Source organism: Hydra vulgaris, chromosome 12, assembly GCF_038396675.1.
Source record: "Hydra vulgaris chromosome 12, alternate assembly HydraT2T_AEP".
Classification (NCBI taxonomy): domain Eukaryota; kingdom Metazoa; phylum Cnidaria; class Hydrozoa; order Anthoathecata; family Hydridae; genus Hydra; species Hydra vulgaris.
Window position 1 is genome coordinate 66,332,501 of NC_088931.1, and position 2,500 is coordinate 66,335,000.

At 24.6% G+C, this 2,500-nt stretch overlaps 2 protein-coding genes across 2 annotated transcripts in view; one reads left to right on the top strand and one right to left on the bottom strand.

Moving 5' to 3' along the window:
* Positions 1-2,500, top strand: part of LOC100207414 (villin-1) — a 35,057-nt gene that overhangs the window by 22,756 nt on the left and 9,801 nt on the right. Inside the window, exons 10-15 of the mRNA XM_065814187.1 lie at positions 279-342; positions 466-552; positions 1,299-1,434; positions 1,617-1,678; positions 1,779-1,910; positions 2,021-2,179. Of these exons, the coding sequence (XP_065670259.1) occupies positions 279-342; positions 466-552; positions 1,299-1,434; positions 1,617-1,678; positions 1,779-1,910; positions 2,021-2,179 (640 nt within the window). The remainder of the gene's footprint in view (positions 1-278; positions 343-465; positions 553-1,298; positions 1,435-1,616; positions 1,679-1,778; positions 1,911-2,020; positions 2,180-2,500) is intronic.
* LOC100207312 (p21-activated protein kinase-interacting protein 1-like) overlaps positions 1-2,500 on the bottom strand; it is a 53,733-nt gene that overhangs the window by 938 nt on the left and 50,295 nt on the right. The window lies entirely within an intron of this gene.

Below are 2,500 nucleotides of genomic sequence, written 5' to 3' on the forward strand. Positions count from 1 at the left end.
ATTTAAAAACTAAGCAACATGAATTCAAGAGTAGGATTAAAGTAAAATTAGAACATTTTAGAAAAAGATTTTAAAGCAAAATTTATTGATCTTATTAGTATAATTTGTAATCTGTAAGTTTAGAGTATTAAAAATATAATATATGTATATTTATTATGATATTTTTATTAAATATTCAAAAACTACTTGTTTAAATATCTTTATTTATGAAACTATAAATAATCTAAAGAAAATTTTATTTATTATTTTATTGTTTTGAAATAATTTCCCTCTTTTAGAATCACCAAGAAACCATCAGACATAACAACAATACCACTTCACCACAGCTTACTAAATTCTACAGTTTGTTACTTATCATTTTTATATAACTAAATATTTTAATAAAAAAATAAATATTTAGTTTTATATATTTTGCAGTAAAACTATACAACAATTCAGTGTCTAGTTTTAAACTTTTATATTTAGGATTGCTACATACTAGATTTAAATAGCTTTGGATTGTTTGGATGGATTGGAGCAACAGCGAAGCAAAAAATTACAGCCTATGTTTTTGTATTTAAAATTTGTTACTTCATTTTATAAAAAGACTTTTACCAGTGGGTGTTTGTGTGTGTGCATATATATATACATATATTCTGTTTGAAAATATGTCTGAATTAAAGTTGAAATTTTAAAATAAAAGTAAACATAATATCAGTAACAACACCAGAGTTTATTTGGGAAAACTATTTTTTAAATTTAACTATCAGTGTTTACCTAGTTTAGCTAAACCCAAACCTAAGGAGGGGTTCAAAATAATATTTCTATGAAGAAATATACTTTAGCATATCACTTCTTAACAATGGTTTGTTAAAAAAAAACTTTATTTTTAAAATAAATGAAATTTTATATGTTAAAATGTTATTATATGTTAAGATCGAATAAAAAAAGAGAAAAAAAAAAGATTTTTTTGTTTTTGTTTTTAAAACTTTTGCTTTTTACTTTTATATAAAGTTTAAATTTTTAATACAAAATTTAATACAAAAATTATAGAAAACTTTCAACTGATAAACTATTACTAAAAAAATAACGGTCTAAAGTTTTTATCATGGTTTCAAAATTACTAAACTTAAAGAAAAAGAAGTAAATAATGATAAGCAGGGGCTATTTAATAAATCAAATCACATTGTATAATGTATAGGCATGGATTAAACTAATTAGCTGGATTATATTAATATTGGAGTTTATGACTAAAATTTATCAGTTTTAATGTTGTTGTATTTTTAATCCACAATAACGCTGGTAATTTTTTTTTACAGAATTTTGCAAAAGAAAACAATTACCCAAAAAATACACGAATTCACATTATGCACGAAGGCAATGAACTGAAACAGTTTACAGATTTTTTTCTAGGATGGAGATATAGAACCAATCAACAAATTTCAGAAAGAATAGGTTTACTATAAATATATTGCTTACACTAAATAAAAATATAGAATGCTTTGAAGACAAAAAAAAAGTTTTTAAGTGCTGTTGAACAATTAATTTTTGGAATATCCAACTGCAATTTAAAATAGAAAATAACTAGAAAAGATTTTAAGTAGTTATCAAATATTTAATGCTGCTTTACTTCACAGGCAATGATTTAATCAATGATCATATTAATAGCATGGTTGATGATGCATCTGGACCAATCAAGGTAATTTAAATGTATTATATATTATTTACAATTTTTATTTTAGGGCATTAAAATAACAACATAAGCAATATCATAATCAATCTAATTACTTTGATTTTAGATTTGGAGAGTTAAAGATTTTCGCAGAGTTCCATGGCCAACGCAAAACTATGGCATTTTCTATGATACTGAATGTTATATCGTTTATTATAAGAGTAATAACACACCTCAACAAATAATATACATATGGCAGGTAAATATATTTAATATTTATAATATTTATTAACCTTTTTCTAACCTAAAGTATAAAATACTGCGTCTTTCAAAAATAGTAAGTATTATATTAAGTTTTCAATACCACAGGGTAAAAGCAGCAAAGAAGAGGATAAAGCAGACACTTTTCATTTTGCTCAAGAGCTCGATGATGCATTAAATGGATGTGCAACACTAATTTCTGTGGTGAACACAATGGAGCCAGAACACTTCGTTCGCATCTTTAAAGGAAAACTAACCATTTTATATGTATGTTGAAAGATTTTATGAAATTTTATTTACTTTTTTTAAATTTTTTTAATAAGGTTTTTTTGTTTGCAACTCTCTATCTTAACACCCAAAACACAAATCTTGTTAAACCTAAGTAGTACCCCGCCATTCAAGGGCAGGGTACTACTTTGAACCCAACCTCCCTATATATAATACTAATATAATAATAATAACTTTGCCTAACCCAAATAACAAATAACGTTATTTATCAACTCCCTCACCAATTAGGAGAGGGTAATTTTTACATGGTCATCACTTCAAAATCAAGACATTTTTTATGAAGTTCAATTTCTTTAGATG